Source organism: Bactrocera dorsalis, unplaced genomic scaffold, assembly GCF_023373825.1.
Source record: "Bactrocera dorsalis isolate Fly_Bdor unplaced genomic scaffold, ASM2337382v1 BdCtg010, whole genome shotgun sequence".
NCBI lineage: Eukaryota > Metazoa > Arthropoda > Insecta > Diptera > Tephritidae > Bactrocera > Bactrocera dorsalis.
The window spans coordinates 332,675-353,067 of NW_026038061.1; the positions used below are offsets into that span (position 1 = coordinate 332,675).

At 33.6% G+C, this 20,393-nt stretch overlaps 1 protein-coding gene across 1 annotated transcript; it reads left to right on the plus strand.

Moving 5' to 3' along the window:
* Nucleotides 1–2,691: 2,691 nt before the first annotated feature.
* On the plus strand, nt 2,692–15,974 carry LOC125779946 (transcription factor kayak; the record flags this gene model as incomplete). Its single annotated transcript, XM_049461158.1, is given in 2 exon segments — nt 2,692–2,819; nt 15,592–15,974. A coding segment is annotated over 1 exon segment (342 nt), but the record flags the coding sequence as incomplete, so codon positions are not given.
* Nucleotides 15,975–20,393: the final 4,419 nt, after the last annotated feature.

The following is a 20,393-nucleotide window of genomic DNA, read 5'->3' on the forward strand; positions in this document are numbered from 1 at the left end:
TCACGTTAGCACCGCAGTAACGTACGAGGGCTTTTACCGTCTATCGTATAGCGAACGCTCACTGCCTGGGAAATTCTTACAGGAGAGCGGAAGCTGAAACGTCCAGTAGCTGCAACGACAACACACAAAGCGAGCTGCAGCGGAGCCGCCAACACTACCGATTGTCATGGCACTTTACACGAGCGAACGTGCGAGCAAACGGGTGACTAAGCCACGATCAGCAGCCAGTCAGTATTTCAAGAAGGCAACCAAATAGCTGACCCTAGCGTTTGCCAGGCAACGCAAACGTCACCGCCATTGCCGACTCTATGTATTAGTAAGCAGCAGTAGGGTAACTGATCGTGCAAAAAAATTTGTGAGCAGCATTTCCATTTGAACGTTTTACCTATACGTACGTGTCGTACATGTAACCATAGAGTGCGCGCGCGGTTATAGTAATTGAATAACATACGTGTACGCATAAACAACATATTTCACAACCAAAATACATAAAACAACATCTACTCGTATATGTTACGCATATATGTATGTACATGGTACATATGAACATACAATCGTATTTTCAATAATAATGAACGAGCAAAGGATATCGTGAAGTGCTAATTCAAATGTATAACATAGTGATTGTGCGAAAATAAATCTTAACAGTGAATGTACATATGTATGTACGTATATAACATGTCCACACAAAAATTAATCAGAAAAATATTTCCATAAGAAAATAGAGTTATTTTGATAAGTCTTTTATCAGTGACAAAACTCTTTGTATTTTAAAATTTTCCCTTTTCAGTTTGGTAGCATACATGTACATATTTATGTACATATAAATGTTGCAACATTTGTACACATTTACATTTTACATATGTAGATACATACATATGAGTAATTTTGTTCGTTTTTATCTGCAGAAACGCATATATAGAAGTATTTACCTTAGCACTAATTTTTATTTGATAATGGCAATGTGGCGGGACAAATGACAATTTTAACATACAGCCTTCTAACGAAAACAACAAGCGAACCTCGTAGACTTCCGCATCGTTCGGCAGCGCCACCGCCCGCAGGTTTTTGGTACTATGTGTAGATGGTTTTACAGTACAGAGCATTAAAATTTAGTTAAAACTGATACGTGCAGTTAACATTAGGTGCAGCAATATTGGCGCCGTTATCTGCAGTGTCGTTTAGAAACGTCGCCCTAACTAACTGTCAACAACATTGTTGCTGCAATTATGGCTTATGGAATTTTAATTTCCTTACCAAATTTTATTTCAATTTGATCTGTGCTTCAGAAAGAAAGGAAATCGGAAATCTTGGATTCCGCTTATCTTTAAAAATTGCAGAAGGAGACCATTTCGTAGAAGAAGTATTATAATTCATTTAAGTCCGTATAAGAAGCATTTGATCAGGACACACAGTCAATGTACGCACGCGCCTTGTTTACATAAAAATACTATTAGTCGGATCACTTGAGACTCTTTTTTGTATAAAGGGCAATTTAGGTTGTGTTCTTTTATAACATTGAACATTACATATTAACTAAAGTTGCATATTAAATATAGTATAGTTCATATACATATATTCATATGTCCATACATAAATCACTATTTACATTTGGTGGTGATCGAACTTAAGTGGTTCATGCATAAAAAACAGCGCCGTTAAGCAAAACATTGCAAAATAAGAATTGATAAATATACATAAATAAATATAGAAGTGAGAACGAGAAGGAGAATACACACAATTAATTATGACAAATATATTTATGCAGTGGACTCAAACAACCAAATAAGCAAAATTGAATATAGTGGTAACAAAAAATGGTATTGTACCAAAAGGCGAATGAGCTTTGTGTGGGTGAAGTATCGAAGGCTTGTGTACAGCTGGGGCACTTTAGTTGCTTGCAATGGAAAAAGGAGTGCCCCGTACCGTAAGTGTACCAAACCGAACAAACAATATACATACATAAGTATAATATATGTAAATACATACTGCACATATGTATGTACATATATTATACTCTATAGTCACATAATCGCTAAAATAAATATACAAGAAGTAATGGGAATAAAATTCAGTAGGGCATTCGCGTTACAAATTAGTCAGTTAAAATGCATAGCAACAATAACTATAACAATAACAATATCGTATACAAAAACCAATGTGACAGTTGGCCGAACAACAACGACACGGTAACAGTGGCGCTGTTGCAGCAACATCAACAACAGCAGCACGTGCAATCACAGCAGCTATTGCAAGGGCAGCAAATACAGGAACAGCACCATCAAGCTCGCATTAGCAACTGGATCAGTAATACGAACCGCTCTCACTATTCACTATTGCATAACAATAACAGTGCTCAACTCAATTGTGCTCAACAACGACAACAGCAGCAACCGCTGCAACTGCCAACAACATACCTGCATGAGCACACATATGGAAATTATGCGCAACCTGTGCCAACCACAAATTCTCCTCATCATCAGGAACAACAGCCACCACCACAAATAACGGATACAGCAGTTTCTGCCAACAATTGCTACTACAGCTCACGGATGCAGCAATATCAGGAGCTCAATGGCCAGCCACTGCCATACCTGGAACAATCAGAGTATCAACAGAGTTTAGTGCAGAAGCAGCTGACAACACCGCTGCATCCTCCATTCTCAGCTGCTACTAAAGAGTCGCTGTCACCACAACCGCGTTCACAGTCTCCTGGATTAACACCGTCGAATACGACCACACGTATATTACAGCAGCGCCTGGCGGTTGCCGCTGCTGCAGTGGCGGCGGCACGTAACGTAAATCAGCAGCATCATCGGGTAAGTACATATTTTAATCGTGGCCTAATTAGCTACTGCTCATCTGTATTTTGAAGTTTGAATTATCTTTTAGAGTAAATTTTTCGGTGGATATTTGCATATGGCTTTATTTCGGAAGTAGGGGAGGTTGTAGTCCAATTTTTGTAGATGAAGATGAAGTGTTGTGAACCAAATTTGGTTTAAAATGATTTAAAGTAAACATTTTGCCGCCATAATAAAAATCAATTTGGTTCATACAGCTTCGCATTCACGTGAATCTATGAAATATGTTTTGCCTATCTCCTAAACCATTTTTGACTACTGATTAATAATATACAGGGTCCTCTGATATTATGATTTCATTGACATACATACATATATGTATAAATACTTACACACATACATCCATTCAACTATTGAACACAGATTCAGTTCGGCAATTAGAAAGTTAACTGAGCACAACTGTTTTTAAACAGTTTCATTATTTTTCATTTAAAACGATTTATCTAAAAATAACACAAAATAACACAAAGTAACATCATTACGTTATTTACTAAATAACCGTTCTCCCTTCGGAAATAAAACTACTTGTGATTTTCACCTTTTAATGTATCAAAAAGAAAGCTGTTTTAAATATTACACTTTATATCAGATTTTGTTCGGTTATTCATGTAAAATTTGTTATGTTTGTACACTCATTGAAGCTTATATATACATACGTACATACATATATACACATTGATATGGTGGCCAAAGAATATCTTTGATACAGCGGTCGGTAAATTCAGCCTCTATAATGAAACATCTCCAAATGAGTTGAGGCTGATCGACTTCGCAGCAGACTGCCTACCTCAACAACGCACAACATGTGCGGAATGGGATAGACACCTAAAGTTGACGAGGAAGGCGAGACGCATTTGCGTCTCCAAAAAAGGAGACAAGCCGAAATGCGTGAGTACGAAGAGTTTGACAAGCTGGCCAACCCCTGTTGGCTCGAAAATTCTAAATATGCAGCGGCTAATAGAAGGTTTCAATGCAGGAGGCGGCGAAGGACTGATAAGGAGCATGCATAACTTTCTTTATGGAATATGATCGGACGAAAGCAGGCCCGACGATTGGAATTTAAAATTTCTGCCCAATTCACAAAAAGGAAGATCCCACAAATCTGTGCCAACTACCATGAGATAAATCTCCTCAACATAGCAGATAAGGCTCTTTCGAGCGTACTGTGAGAAAGATTAAAGCCCATCGTCAACAAACTGATTGGACCTTATCAGTGTGGCTACGGCACGAGTTTTCGAGAGAAAAGTTCTACGAGAGATTTATGGTCCTTTGCGCGTTGGCCACGGCGAATATCGCATTTGATGGAACGATGAGCTGTATGAGATACATATACGACGACATTGACGAGACAGCGGCTACGCTGGCTAGGTTATGTCGTTCGAATGGATGAAAACACTCCAGCGATGACTGTTCGACGTAGTACCTGCCGGGGGAAGCAGGAGAAGAGGAAGACCCTTAGAAAGTCCAGGTGGAGAGGACCTGAATACACTTGGAAACAACCGTTAGGTTAACAAAACTATTATGCTCATTAGCAACATGTTGCAAAACTATGAACTTTTTATACCATGAACAGGGTATATTAAGTTTGCCATGATGTTTGTAATACCCAAATGGAAAGGTCGGAGACCCTGCTGTTTTTATACCTCAAAATAAGAATAAGGGTATAAAAATGGAAAAGTTCAACTCAAAAGAAGCAGACACAAATTTTACTTATAAATAATTAATTAAAAGATATCGATCATCCATTTAAGATTCATTTTTACAACAGACTTCAAATGTTCAAAATTAACAGTTTTACTTTTCCTGTCATAATCTTTTATTAACAATCAAATCATGCATTCGGTGTTTTGGCCTTCGTAATGTCTCTTAAATTCCATTATATCATGCTAGAAACGTTTTCCTTGTTCTTCCGAATAAGCTCCCGTAAATAAATCAATAAGAATACATATATCATGTGTACCTTTAAAGACATTCTACATCCGATGATGGAGAAATTCGTAATCATGTCAGTGAATAGTGCATGTTCCAAACTTTTTTCTCCTTATTGCTAACTAGCTTCGGGAAAATATACCAATCCATATTTTTTATTTGATGGCCTACAAAGATTCCAGTTTTATTTTCTTTGAAAGTTTTGTAGGAAAATTTCTTCAAATAATCGAAAGATGATTACTTGGTTCCCTCCAAATTCTCGGCGATGTAAACTTCTTTGCTCTTTTTTGAACTCGGTACCAGGGTGCAATAAAACGTAACATATGATATCCTAATTAATCTTATTAAAGTTAAAAATGTAATAAAAAAAAAGAAAAAGATATATTCTATTAATCTGGAATATATCTTAAAGAGTGACATGGCCATATGTGAGACCCATTTTTTGCCCTGCATTTTTCAAGTAGATTTTAGTAAGCTTCATTGCTTTGAAAAACTAGGTTTTTACTTATATCATACTTTTTCTCTCTTTTTAATAAATTCGTCGCAATTATAGTAAAACAAGTCAACGGTTGCTTTACAACTTTTCAAAGATTTTTTGTTCCAGAAAACGAAATTAAATTTGAAACACGTGCAATGTGCAAACACATACATACAACACTATCTCCCGTGCTCTTATCATTCTCTATTAAAATATGGTCAAATGGCTATAATTACTTCAAAAGGAAATATTTTCCATTTGTAATTGCCCGATCCCACACACTATATTTGCTTTTATGTATGTTCGAGTATAATCCTTTTGTACCCCTTTATGCTATAAGAATGCAACTGCGAAGTATATAGTTTCGTTGCACCCGAAGTTAATACTCATACACTGTGCCACATATCACCTTAAAGTTTGTAAGAAAAACAAGGTTTTTGCGTTTCATTAAGGAACGTTCAATCATATGGAGCAAAGTCAGTCGGATGTTCGAAAATCTTGGTAATGATTATATGGGCACTAGGTCAAGTTTTCGCCCAATTGTATCTACGAGAATTATGAGTAAAATATGTTCTGTAATTTTCATTGAGATAACTCAAATACTGGCCGATATATAAAACATAAAGTCACCTAGAAGTTCGAAAATCTTTATATTAGGTATATGGGGGCTCCGGGAAGTATTGACTCGATTCAAGCCATTTTTAATACACAGAATTACTATTGTCAGGAAAATATTTTATTTGAATTTCAATTATATATCTCACACTTGGACCGATATTTTTAGTCAAAAGTCAACTCTAGATACTAGGGGCCACATATTATTCGAGCAAAGCAAACTTGGTTATGGTAGCTTTAGTAGGTTAGGAGATATGTACATTAAACTGTTTAGAGGACGGTGACACACCCCATTTTTCAAAATATTTACCTTACCCTTTTAGCTCTTGCTACATATTGCGATCCCCTGTGCCAAATTACAGTTTCATATCTTAATTAAGTGCGTATTTATGGCTATTTGTAAAATTTCGGTTAATGACGATTTGGGGCGTGGCAGTGGTCCGATTAAACCCATCTACGAACTCGACTTTTTTTGTACTAAGGAACCTGCATACCCAGTTTCATCAAGATATCTCAATTTTTACTCAAATTACAGCTTGCACGGACCGACATGATTTCAAATCATCTCGTCATCCTGACCATTTATGTACGTATGTATATACACACATATATAAACCTATATCTATCTAGATTAATTGTAGATGATACGTAGAACCGGTAGGTGAACGAGACTATAATACTCTGTAGCAACAGGTTGCGAGAGTATAAAAATCTATTAGATATGTACATGGCACATTACATATGTATGTATGTATGTAAAAGTATATACATTTCATGTTACTCATACGACGTCGCCGACGACAAAGCTGCGGACTGTAAACTGGAACAATTCATTCTCTTGCCTTGACTAAAGCTGCATTTAAAAGTTTACTTTTGTAGTTATAGCAAATTATTTATATACATAAACATAGTATATGGATTTGTACATACATATATATCGTCACCTGAAATGCAAAATAACGTTTAAAATGTTTTTTTTTTTTTATTTTGTCATAAAATTTATAAGAAACAAGTAGGGAAGGGCTAAGTTCGGGTGTCACCGAACATTTTATACTCTCGCATGATAAAGTGATAATCGAGATTTCATTATCCGTCATTTACATATTTTTTTATTTTGCTGTAAAATTAATTAGAATTAAATTCTAAGAGATTTACCGATATTTTCGGTGAAAATTAGGTTAGGTTAGGTTAGGCACTGAGTTCTTCGTGTTCGATATCAGGGACCTCGAAAAGTTATAGTCCGATCACCACAATTTTTCTACAAGGGATACCTCAGCTCAAATACCGTATTCGTGTAGAGTTTTATTCCGCTATCATCATTGGTTCCTAATGTATATATTATACAAAGAAGGCATCCGATAGAATTCAAAATAGCGTTATATTGGAAGAAGGCGTGGTTGTAAACCGATTTCGCCCATATTTCGTACATGTCATCAGGGTGTTAAGAAAATATTATATACCGAATTTCATTAAAATCGGTCGCGTAGTTCCTGAGATATGGTTTTTGGTCCATAAGTGGGCGACGCCACGCCCATTTTCAATTTAAAAAAGGGCTGGGTGCAGCTTCTTTCTGCCATTTCCTCCGTAAAATTTAGTGCTTCTGACGTTTTTTGTTAGTCGGTTAACGCACTTTTAGTGATTTTCAACATAACCTTTGTATGGGAGGTGGGCGTGGTTATTATCCGATTTCTTCCATTTTTGAACTGTATATGGAAATGCCTGAAGGAAACGACTCTATGGAGTTTCATCATGATATCTCAATTTTTACTTAAGTTACAGCTTGCACGGACCGACGGACGGACGGACGGACAGACAGACATCCGGATTTCAACTCTACTCGTCACCCTGATCACTTTGGTATATATAACCCTATATCTGACTCTTTTAGTTTTAGGACTTACAAACAACCGTTATGTGAACAAAACTATAATACTCTCCTTAGCAACTTTGTTGCGAGAGTATAAAAATGCCTTAATATAACAAACTACAACCGTTAATATCTTTTAAATTGTAAGGTTTACGAAAAAATCGTTAGCCACCATTTTGCTGAGCATTCAATTGCCTACAAATACCTCGAAACGATAAATTCTTCATACAGTTGGAAGCGAGATATGCATTTTTTTTATCAATAATAAGAAAAAAATAATTAAGACCTCATACTTGAAAAGGCTTTCTTAGCGGTGTCTGTCAAGCAATTTTTCAGGGTATCAAGCGAAAAAAACATTCCCATTTTACCCACCCTAATGCATATACGTACATACATATGTATAAGAAGTCTTTGTGAGTTTTGCGTCATTCTTTCTTTCGCGTAAATTTTTTATTACAAGCATTTTAAGTATGCTTTAAGATTAGATAAGAGCACAACATTGATAAGCATTCAAGGAAATATTGAACACAGTTATTTTACCTTTTACACGTCATTATCATGACTTCACAATGTAAATTTAGAGCGTGATATAATACATGCGACGCATTGTATTGTATACATATGTAGATACTTACGTATTTGTGTACATATATGTTTATATGGGATTTTTTATCTCATCTAGAAATAGTTATAGTCCTAAAATGTTGCAAGAGGAAGTATAATAGTTTAGTTCACATAACGGTTTGTTTATAATACTTAAAACTAATGGGGATAGATATAACCGGGATTAGAAATATAAATAATAAGCCGTCCGTCCGGCAATAACGCGAGTAAAAATGACCTCAGGAACTACTCGATCCATTTCAACCAAATTCGTTACATAACTTTATCCTGAAATGTTTTTATTACATTTTTAATTCGGACTACAACCACGGCTACTCCGTTATAATACGATTTTAAATTCTATGTTATTCATTGGAATATAGTGGTCATGTTCATGAGAATTTCAACGAATTTAAAATTTACCCTCGTTCATTTTTAATCCTTATTCACATTTTATATTACAAAAATCAGATGAACATATTAATAATATCAGTTTAGTTTTAGAAAATAAAGATGCGTCGAAGTAAAAAGGCAGATAAATTTCGAACACATAGATTTAGGGGTTTCATATAGTCTCATAAAGTTATAAGTTATAACGCACCGAAAACATAGCGTTGAGAATTGCATAAACTCATTTTTGTATGTAATCCATCAACAATTTTTTAACAAGTGTAAAGCTTTATGGTTTTATGATATTACGATGCGTTGGTTGTGAGCCTCCTAGTTATATCTCAATTAAATGTCTGTTATGGGTTCTTCCATTATAACTTTCCAGTTAACAATCCCTTTTTAAGGATCAGCAGTTCTTCTTTGAGCTTCTCTTACCGGAGCAGTTATAACATTGATAAATCTGTATTTTTCATGAATTTCTGTTTTTAAAGAACAAAAAAAACTGTTCACCTTTCAACTTTTCCATACTCAGCTTCGGAAAACAATATCCTTCCACATCCATTGCCTTGACAAATTGCTTGGTCATTCCTCAATTGATCACGTATAAAATCCCTAAGTTCATTTTGAGAAAATAACTTTTGTCGTTGATGTTTCATCCTACATCCTACAAATAGATTTATGAAATTTATGGGAATTTGGACATCATTGCTTCGGAGTAATACAAGAGAATTACTTTTAAAACGAAAGCGAAATTTTCATAAAGTAAAACAGGGCATTTTGTAGACTGTAATTCTACATATCTCCTTGTTTGATTTTTAGTAAAGCCTTAAAACTTTCCGAATAATTTTTCGCATATTTTTGGTAAGGAACTTGAGAGTGAAGATCACATGATACTCGTATTTGTTGCGCGATAAGGGCGTCCAAAACTCTAATCATGACTGGAAAACTAAAGTTTTATTACTAACAAACCAGTAATTGATCAAAATATAAGAAATTTAATTATCAAAAAACAATGGCATATTCTTTCATAAATAAAAATAAAAATTTGCTAAGGTATCCAGGGTATCGGATGAAGATAGTATTTTTGTAGAGCTGTTTAATTATTGTCTTGTACTATCGAATGATTTTACAAGTTTCGACTTCAGACTTCTGAAAGGATAGTAGAGAATTTGTATTATTGATAAACGAATAATTACCATTTAAAATAAAAATATACTATGTTGATTTTGATTCAGAATATTTATGAAATTTATGTTAAATTGGAAATTGCAATCGAATAATATCTATGATGATCTCTATAGGTGACTTGTCAGTATATTCAAAATGGCAAACAAGAGTTATTTTTAGTTTTGTGACCTGCTTATGATCATGTGACAATTTGAGACAATATTTTTTGACTAAAGACTTGAGACTGTGTTGTGAATAGTAACTTGTCACAAATTGAGACTTTACTTCAAAATATCTCAAATAGTGACTAGAGACTGCTTACAGAATTGCGCTATAAGACTAATCCTGTAGTAGCAATTATTTATACAGCAGTTGTGTCTTAGAAGCGAATGAATGTAAATGATCATTAAAATCAAGTTAATACAAGCCCTACTTAATGAAGCGACGCAATTTAACTCCCGATTTGCGGTACATACGTACATAGTATGTATGTATATATGTGGTTTACAGAGTTTGAAAAGTGGGCATGATTCCTTATACACACATATATATACAAACATATATCGGATAGCTAAATAAAGTATGTAGATGCGAAACTTCGGAATGGAAGTTTGTGAACAAAACATCACCTTTCTTTACGAAAAGCAGCTCTACAGCATACTGGCTATTGGAAACCCTGCAGCTCTTCTCAAATAGTCTATGTGAGAAACTTCAATTCGAAATCAACTGCGCGTACAAATAGATTCGTTAATTTATAAGTATGTACATATGACGTTGTACCCTTAAAGTTCTAATTTTTTTTTATTTTTTCAACTCCGTTTTATATTATTTCTAGGATTCAAATTTCTTGTTTTACCATAGTTTCAATTGTTATACCATATTTTCGTTCTCATTATATTGTCACTGCAAGAGTTTCACACGCATGCTTAACCAAAAGTAACCAGCAAAAATCGCAAGTTTTGCCACACGAAGCAAAATGTTGGCTAACAACAGTCACCATTTTGATATTACTATACCTAAAATTTTCAAAACATCCAGTTGACTACACCTTATATATTGGCCAATCTGTGAGGCATCTTAATGAACCTCAGAGTACATACAGCTGCGGTCAATATAATAGCACCACGCATAAATTTATACTGACTCCGTTTATATCTCTTCAACTCTTGGGCCAATTCAACTCATAACAAAATAATAAATTCTTTGATGCTAATAGTTCATTATCATAAAAAAATTATTTGGTTTTTTTTAACAGTTTATAATATGTTAATTAATTTAAACAAACACCTTAAAAATTACACAGTCAAAATAATAGCACTTCATTTAATTTTTAACAAAAATAATGGTCTTTCTTAAAATAAATCAAAAATTTTAGTCAGATATCTTTTAGATTAATACTAATAATAATTAATTACATATTTTCAGTACTTTGTCGCGTGCCCTTTGTTTGCTATTACAGCGGCACAACGCCTTCCCATGGAATCCACTAAATGCTGGCATCTTTCAACTTTTATGGAGCTCCAAATTTTCTGCACAGCCTGCCAGAGCCCTTCAACAGTTGTTGGTTTTATTGTAGATACACCCTTCTTTATATCGGTCCACAGATTTTCGATAGGGTTCAAATCCGGGGACTGTGCAGGCCACTCCATTACATTTATGGAGTTATCGTTGAACCATTTTTTTGCCATTTTGCTGGTGTGTTTGGGGTCATTGTCTTGCTGGAAGACCCACACCAGCGGCATTTCGTAGGAAGCATACGGCAGCATAATTTTTTGATTGATTTTTTAAGAGCTTGATAACTTAAAAAAAAAAAAAACGCATAAAATTTGCAAAATCTCATCGGTTCTTTATTTGAAACGTTAGATTGGTTCATGACATTTACTTTTTGAAGATAACTTCATTTGAATGTTGACCGCGGCTGCGTCTTAGGTGGTCCATTCGGAAAGTCCAATTTTGGGCAACTTTTTCGAGCATTTCGGCCGGAATAGCCCGAATTTCTTCGGAAATGTTGTCTTCCAAAGCTGGAATAGTTGCTGGCTTATTTCTGTAGACTTTAGACTTGACGTAGCCCCACAAAAAATAGTCTAAAGGCGTTAAATCGCATGATCTTGGTGGCCAACTTACGGGTCCATTTCTTGAGATGAATTGTTGTCCGAAGTTTTCCCTCAAAATGGCCATAGAATCGCGAGCTGTGTGGCATGTAGCGCCATCTTGTTGAAACCACATGTCAACCAAGTTCAGTTCTTCCATTTTTGGCAACAAAAAGTTTGTTAGCATCGAACGATAGCGATCGCCATTCACCGTAACGTTGCGTCCAACAGCATCTTTGAAAAAATACGGTCCAATGATTCCACCAGCGTACAAACCACACCAAACAGTGCATTTTTCGGGATGCATGGGCAGTTCTTGAACGGCTTCTGGTTGCTCTTCACCCCAAATGCGGCAATTTTGCTTATTTACGTAGCCATTCAACCAGAAATGAGCCTCATCGCTGAACAAAATTTGTCGATAAAAAATTTTCGAACCGAACACTGATTTTGGTAATAAAATTCAATGATTTGCAAGCGTTGCTCGTTAGTAAGTCTATTCATGATGAAATGTCAAAGCATACTGAGCATCTTTCTCTTTGACACCATGTCTGAAATCCCACGTGATCTGTCAAATACTAATGCATGAAAATCCTAACCTCAAAAAAATCACCCGTTATATTGACCGGCACTGTACATATTTTTATGGTAGTGATATGGTATGGATATGGCGTAAAACCGATCATTACCCATATAACTAAAAAAATTTAAACTTCCGGTTGGGTTTATACTGTACATATGTATGTAAGATATTTTAGCAAATTAAATAAACGTATAAAATTCGATATATTTTAAATAATTTAAGGGGTTAGGCCACTCTAGAGGGCCACAAAATAGGCCTTTTTTGAGATTTTTTTTCGGGAAAACTATTAAATAAATCTGATTTTTAATAAATGGGATTTATTATACATATAATTAACTGCTTATAACTATTTTTGAAGAAAAATTAATTGAAAAATGGCGGCTACACACATTCTCCCTAGGATGTCTCCGTTTTTTCGGGAACCACGGCCGGACACACAGCTCCTGCAATTTTTTTATGCAGATGTCGAGAGAACTCAATATACATATGTACATATCAGAAACATATGTATGTACATACATATCTACGCTATCAACTATTATTCCACTCGGTAAGCTATGGAGAGAACGAGATTGCTTTGTGTTAAATACAACCAGAGAATGTTAACTTAATGTTGAAAACCGGCATGATATTTTCAAAATTTTCACGCATGCGACAATTGATTGCCTTAACATTCGTTGATTACACTACCATTGATATGTATGTATGTATGTATGTATGCATTTATGTATACATATGTATATTTTTGATCGTTTGAAAACTCCGAAATGTATAAAGTTATATCGAAAACTATGGCACATTAATATTTTAATATGTTCATGTACACATACATACATATGTATGTACATACATAATATGTACTATTAAAATTAAATCCACTGCATACATAAATATGTATGTATGTACACATACATTGTATATTTTGCTATTTAAAATATTTAAATTATTTTATTACACAAATTTCAAATGTTTCACCTGAAAATTAACAATTACCTCAACATATACAACCAATGAAAGCTAAAGTATTATTTTCCCTTAATTAATACTATCTCATATTTAATTTTATAAAAATAATAATTTATTTAATTTAATTATCATAATGCAAATTTATTATTGTATAGGCATACATATGTACGTACAGATGAATATGCGGTACATAGGTGCATATCGTCACCTAAAATTCAAAATAACGTAACAACATTTTCGAAAATTTAAAGTGGCGTGAATGAAACACGAAATAAAATGGAACAAGAGTGCAAAAAAAATTTAATATTGGTTAAAACTGGTTTAAATATGAGCGCTGAACCTGAAAATGTTGGACATATGTATGTATGTATGTAATATTATGATGTAATCTGAAGTAATGAATCGTAATCAATATGATACTCAATTTTTTTGATGATACGTTATTTTGCATTTTAGGTGAGGATATGTATGTATATCCAACTTATTGTTTTCGGCTTCGAAATGACAATCCAAATTCGTTTGAACACATTCTCAAGTACTCACTGTACAATTTGTATCTGTTGGTTTCAGTAAATTCCAGAAATGAAGTGACTTTGAAAATAGTATATATATAAATTGTATACGCAATTATAATCCGCAGAACACATGTGTGAAACAGAGATGGCAACGTTGTTGAGTGGTCGTACAATGTAACTAGTGTTCGTGTTGGGGTTAGAGCAAGCATTTGTGTTGGTGAATGTGAGTAGCTAGTATTAGTGATGTTTCTGTTGCTTATACACAGCTGCTGATTGTGAATGTCAGAAGAATGTGATATATGAATTTAGTTATTTTCCGCTTTTTGTTAAAGTAACGACGATTTGTAAAGCGCGACGTATATTTCAGTACATTCCAGTATATTTTCATTAACTTTCGTGTATTTCCCTCCAACAATCAAATATTGAATTCAATGTATTTTACTGAAAACCAAGTGCTAGTGCATAGGTATCCGAATTCGTTCATAACTTATTTGCCTGCATTCATATGTACGTATGTATGTATGTACGTGTGCCCTCATCCATACATTTAACATGCGATACATTCATACATATAAATAAAAACGTATTCCATAAAACCTGATTTGTGTCTGTGGTCCCAAGAAAAAATAAACAGAAAAAACAGAAAAAACCGAAAAATATATGCACTTTAAAAAGATTTCACTGAAAGGATTAAATTCGTTAAAACATTTAATATTTGTATATAACTTTAATGGGGTATGAGTTTTTTTAACACATGTATGACTGTGTATATGAACAAAAATACACGTATGCATGTCCATACTTAGATACTTGTGCTTTTTCAGTTTAATTTTGTTGTGGTTCGCAGTCACTGGATCGAACAAAAGCCCAACATTCGATTAATCGTGAAACTGTTTCTTTGTGATTTGACGCATGTATTTGTAGAAATACATAAAACATCTTACGATAATACAAAGTGCAAGTTTCCACATAAAGCGAAACAATTTTGTTTCAAGACTTTTAAATATCACTCCACACCTTAGCTAAAATCGCCCCCAATCACAGTTGGCTCGGAAAAATTCGCGTGGTATCGGCTGACGCAGTTAATAAGCAAACGAGGTGTGGTGCAACAGTAACAACAACAATCTATATAGAAAACTTACGGAGTAGCAATAACCCCTACAACAAACAGAATTTTGCGAGTTTTTAGTTGATATTTCGAACTGTGTGCTTCGAAAAGAGTAAAAAGATAATTCCAATTTTTGCACATTTATCATATTTGTATTCAAAGTGAAAAATATAAAACATAAAAATATAAGGAAACCTATGCTCATATATGTATGTATATACGCATGTAGGCATGTCTGTACATAGAGTGCATTAAACAAAATTATCAGTGTACGCGAATTTATCGTTACTCTCACGCGATTTCGTTAATAACAGAGTTTTGACAGTGGCGACAGTTGAACATGTGACAATTATCAACTGTCAGAAGGTGTTATAAAACTAAATACAGACTTTCTTTTGCTCAAATAAATTATTTCTATTTAGGATTCACTCGACATAGAACGAAACGATTTCAATAAAAAAAAATGAAGGTTAAAATTGACACTGCAAAAGCGAAAATTCCCACCATTCGTACCTCGTCAAATGCCAAAGAGGAAGTTAGTTTAGATCCTCATGAAAATGCTTTAGTTTTAAAATTGGAACGAAAACGTAGCAAAAAACTAACTCGAACTCGTCACTTCCACGTAGTAGCAGACGACGATGAAGACGATGAACTTAAGGAAGAAGAAACCGAAATGGAAGATGTTCGAGAAGTGGATTTTGATGAAAATACTTCGGGCCAAAATTCGTTTGATATTTTGCCAGCTTTATCAGCGTTGACATCTACGACACCAACAACAACAACAGCCACACGAAACAATCTTATCGTAAGTCTCTAACAGCAACAATTCAAACCATTATCTGCAGTAACTAACAATTACTACATATATTATATACATATGTATGTACTATGTACATCCTTAATGCCATATTTTCCTCAAATGGAATTAAGTACCCTGCTAAATATAAGGACTTTAAAAATATAATCGACCACTTCTGCACAAGATCTAAAACCGAATCTCTTATAAAGATGTATTTAGGACCATACTAAAAGATGTTATCTCTAACAGTTTAGCAGCGAATATTACATTAAATTTTTATTTAGGTACTCTTAAGAGATTTTTGGAACAGGATTTTTCTATATACATATTATATTGGTCAGTTCATAGAGACGTCTCTGCTCGAACATTAACTAAACTTCGTACAGAACTAAGTATTTACTTGTATTACAGCTAAAGGTACTCCAGTCTATATTCTCGAAGAGCTTTCAACTATATTAACGGCGCAATTTTATATGACTACATATGTCACTGAAAATCCAATTTAAAAATATATACGTACAAACCTATACATACATATGCGGAGTGTACATATGCATACGTATTAATTTATCCAAATGTGATTTAAAATCAATTTTAAAACTTGTTTCCCAACGTGGGATATGCACGTATAATACTTAGTTAGTTATTTTGTTTCTTTGTTTACTATACCCTTTTTCTCACAGGTATGTGAAGGGTTTAAGAATATGTTTATTAATATGATTGTATATTTTTCTCAAAAGCAAAATCAACTTTAAATTAAACTTTAAATTTTTTTCGAACATTAGCTTGTTGTCAGACGAAATACACATACCATGTATCGCAATAAAATCAATAGTGAACTCTTCCGTAATTGACTTCTAATTCTTTTAGTGCATTTTATACAAATGTATTGGAATTAAACCACAAAAGAGATTAGCATTGGAATATTCTCAACCTAGTGTTAGAAATTCACCAAAATAGAACTTCTTCTAAACGTTTTCAAATTGAAGTACATAGTTGGAATATTAAACTTTGCTTAATATAAAAATCTAAAAATAAATAAATTACCATATATGAAATCCTGTCAATTAAATTTTAATATTATAATTTTACACCTGTTGTGAATTCTCCTGCTACCAATTAATAACTTTTGTATGATACTGCTTGTAGGTATGTGTAAACATACACATACATACATACATACGTTGTTTAGCAAACGTCTTAACCGTCATTAGTCGTTCAAAAAGTCGAAAGAGGTAGAATAAATTAAACGAACAACGCTAAAGTATTTAACTATTTTCATTTGTATTGTGCCTGTTAAATTCTAACAGCCTATTACAATATTATTTCAATTCGGTTATTCTATAACTCTCTTGTTGAGGCTTTCTTGTTTTGCGTGTTGTGAAATATAAATTAATTTTATTAGTATTTACACATACATACATATATACACACTTATCTAAGGTGACTTTGTATATATAGTTGTCTCTATTTTTCATTCTGATTTTCAGGAATGAAATAAAGCCGTTTAACCAATTTCAAAATATAGCATGCAATAGAACAATATCATAAGAGAATTTACCTGTTTTTGTAAAAGAATGTTAATATATTATTTGCTGTTACATGCCCACATTTTCTGAAATTATAATGAAATTTTAATATTAACTGATCGGAATATTAACAACAACGAGTTCAATGTTACTTTATTTTACTAACACATGATATTTCGGTGCTTCCGGCCACCTTTTCCATATAATATAAGTACGTATGTTGCTCGACCTGGTATATTAATGTAGATCTCTATTTTTGAGTAATTGCATGGAATTGTTCAGTTTAACATCACACTGTCAAGTAATATGTGGAAATAAGTAAGTTAGTATAAATATTATGGTATAACGGATACTAGGAAAAATATCTCAATACAATGGGACATGTTTTCATGTTCGAAGTGGTCAATGGATATATACACTCCCGTTCATAAAAAACCCGATCGAAAATGTCTTTGCATTTGTGGGATATTCTGGGTTCTTAGGGAAAATTCCGTTATCAAATGGCAGTTATTTTCATTTCTCAATGTTTGTGGAAAAATTTAAAATTATATTTTGAGTAATTGGTGAATTAGATAAATTTAAAGTGAAAACGATGGTTTTGATTGCAAAGCAAAAAATTGTCGGTTGAAAAAAGTAACTTGAATGTCCGAAGAATCCGCGCTTCTACAGCAAAAATGCGTCTTACCCGTCTAAATTGGTTCAGGGAAAGATCAAATTGGTCCGGAAATGAATGGAATCGTATTGTGTTTTCAGACGAAAGCAAAATAAACCTTATTGGACCAGATTCGGGAGTCATGGTTCATCGCCGAGTCAATGAACGATATGGTGATTAATGTGTTCAGAGTACTGTAAAGCATTCGCCAGAAAATATGGTTATTATGGTGTTGGCGAAATAATCTATATATGTGACCTGGTCTACGAAAAGGGGACTTAGGTGCGAAAACTAGTTTATAATAAAGCTGTTATTTTTAACAGCTGTTTCCCAGAAAACTAGTTTTCGCACCTAAGCCCCCTTTTCGTAGACCAGGTCACATATTGAACGGATTTGGCTGAAATTTGATGGGGAGGAAGCTTAGAACCAGGGTAAGGACATAGGCTACTTTTCATTTCTTTATATTAGAGCCCAATACAACTCATAAAAACAAAAATTATATTTCAAATCATAAGCATTTGTTTAAAAATCATGTTTGTAGAAATCATCTGAGAATTTCGTTTCTTCAAAAAAAAAAAAAAAAAAAAACATCCATCTGTATATAATGTATAAAAGAATGTTGTGTTAGTTACATCATTTATAACTGGACTGAAAATTGGTGGGAAGGCACTCAACCACGTCACAGAATCAGTTGTTCGTTGTTTTTGTTGCATTATGAACTTTCGAGACACCCACTTTTCACAGAGCTTTCGCCTCTTTAGAGCATCATTGTTCTCAGCGCTCATTTCGCCTGTTTACAGCTTAGCAAATATCTTATGAACGGTGGATTTCCCTGAGCCCAAATTCAACAGTATTTTCCCCCGAAAAACAATGCTTTATTAACACACAAACTGCTTTATGATCCATTTTTTTATAAACTAACATAAGTTGCTTCACAAAAATGCTATATCTCATTAACTAATAGTTATAATCCAGCTAATAGAAATCATATAAATGGTAGTAGTAGTATTATCTATGTATCAGCCACAGTGAAGCGTGGACGGGTCCTCTAGTAATATTAATATTAATAACTGAGCACGTAGGAAAAGTAATTTTTCAAGATGAATCTGCACTAGGGATGGCAAAATTGGTTACAGAATCGATTCTGACTATTTTTCTATATTTTTCGATTCTAAGAATCGATTATCCGGGGGCAAAAATCGATTCTTTCGATTCTAATCGATTTTAAATTAAAAGGATAAAAATTTATTTATTAAATCACAAGGCATAAATTGAATGAATAATTCAAATCGATTAAATAAAACACAAAAATAGTTAAAAACAATTATATTGTTTTGCTTATAAATAAGGTACAGGGAACATTACATTTCATTTCACAAAAATAGTTAAAAACAATTATATTGTTTTGTTTATAAATAAGGTACAGGGAACATTACATTTCATTTAAATTTTTTTTAAATAATTCAAATTGTATCTGGTGTACTACCTCTATCTACTATCGACCGATTAATAAATTGCCTTAATTCAATTGGTACTCCACCCGCTTCAGTAAATTTTTCATAGAAAAGTTTCTTGACCGTTTCTTAAGGTTTTTTTATATGAAGTTTTTACATTTCTTGAGAGCTGGATACTAAGCTTATAACTTGAAACTGGTCACTTAATTAATAGTAAAGTCGAATGTCAAGAATCGATTCTTAATCGACTCCGACTACTGAAGATCGATTCCGAAAACTCGAGTATTTTACGAGAAAACTCGATTCTCGAGTAGAATCGGAATCGAGTTTGCCATCCCTAATCTGCACCGTGTCATCGGTCAAAGTCGGTAAGGATAACATTGACATTTTCTTTCACGAATAGATTTTTTAAGTTCCATAGTCACTAATTATTACAAATAAACAATAAACTTTACTTTGCATAAGTTAACGAAGATAAAAATATTTTGAGAATTGAGTCTTCCATGGCCTTGAAATAACTCTGATCTCAACTCCATTGAGATCTTGTGGACAATTATAAAGCATTCAAAAATTGAAGGACATTGTTGAATTTACTTGGTATAATGAAATTTTTTCAGACTTATTTAAAAATTATACGAAAGCATGCCCAACCGGCTACAAATTATAAAGGCAAAAAAAAATAACTTTTTTCTTAATAGTGACCGCTTAAAAACAAATTAAATACAACTATTTTAACCCGTTTTGTTGCTTAAAAACTTTTTTTTTCTCCTTTTTCCATATGCATTTCTAT